General features: G+C 42.6%; 1 protein-coding gene across 1 annotated transcript in view; it reads right to left on the bottom strand.

The window, feature by feature from the left end:
- Window positions 1-820, bottom strand: part of LOC104536928 (zinc finger CCCH domain-containing protein 11A-like) — an 8,889-nt gene that overhangs the window by 1,887 nt on the left and 6,182 nt on the right. Inside the window, 3 exon segments of the mRNA XM_010179673.1 lie at window positions 1-4; window positions 6-136; window positions 697-770. The exon segment at window positions 1-4 is cut by the window's left edge and continues 178 nt beyond it. Coding sequence (XP_010177975.1) covers window positions 1-4; window positions 6-136; window positions 697-770 — 209 coding nt within the window.

Raw genomic sequence — 820 nt, 5'->3', positions numbered from 1 at the left:
CAGCAGGAGATGGCACAGCAGCTGCTTCCTTCTGCAGCTTATCTTCTTGGCGTCGTTTCTGCTGCCGCTTCTCCTTCATTATCTCTTCAAGGCTCTTTACTTGAACTTTAGAATGAGTTGCACTCTGATCAGAACGCTAGAGAGAAACAAAAGAGGAGGACTAACAGGACAAAAATCTATGGAGATTTCACTAAGAAAACCTGAGTGGCAATCCCTCCGAAGCAGGGGAGCAGAGCATGGTAATACCATTCAGATCTGACTTTTTTTCCCCACAATTTGTTGCCTGCAACAAGATCCGTGCTTTGCTGTGGAAATGCTGTTTCAAAAGCCTGCAATTCCCAGCACAGCTTCTTCAACAGAGCAGAAGACTCTACAAAGCTCTAGCCTTTTCTGTTAAAATGCCTCAAGATTTTAAGACAGCCTTCAAGTTTGGCAGATAAAGTCACAAAAGCATTCCCTCCACATTAACCTCACAGATTTCATCTGGTGCTGATAGGGTTTTGTATTCATTGTCAGGTACAGGTTAATTCAAAGCTTGAGGATTACTGAGGTGTCTGGAAATGGTGTTAAAACTTCGCTTCCACTTACCAAATGTGGAAAGCCAGCTCTAACTGGAAGCATGCAGCGACTTACAACAAAACGTGACAAAATTTATCAGGAATTGTATGAATTTGTGTGTCTTCACAAAGGACTCACCTCTGCAGATGCAGTGACAGCTTTGGGAGAAGTCTTGCTTGGTTCCACAACCTTCTTTTCGTCTCTTCCAGGTCCTTTAAAGCAAGAAAAAAATAATCATTTTGTCAAAAGCAGGCAAGAAGAA

This window comes from Mesitornis unicolor, unplaced genomic scaffold, assembly GCF_000695765.1.
Source record: "Mesitornis unicolor isolate BGI_N332 unplaced genomic scaffold, ASM69576v1 scaffold31692, whole genome shotgun sequence".
Lineage (NCBI taxonomy): Eukaryota > Metazoa > Chordata > Aves > Mesitornithiformes > Mesitornithidae > Mesitornis > Mesitornis unicolor.
The sequence above is the reverse complement of the archived record's forward strand: the minus strand, read 5'-3'. Positions and strand labels throughout refer to the sequence as shown.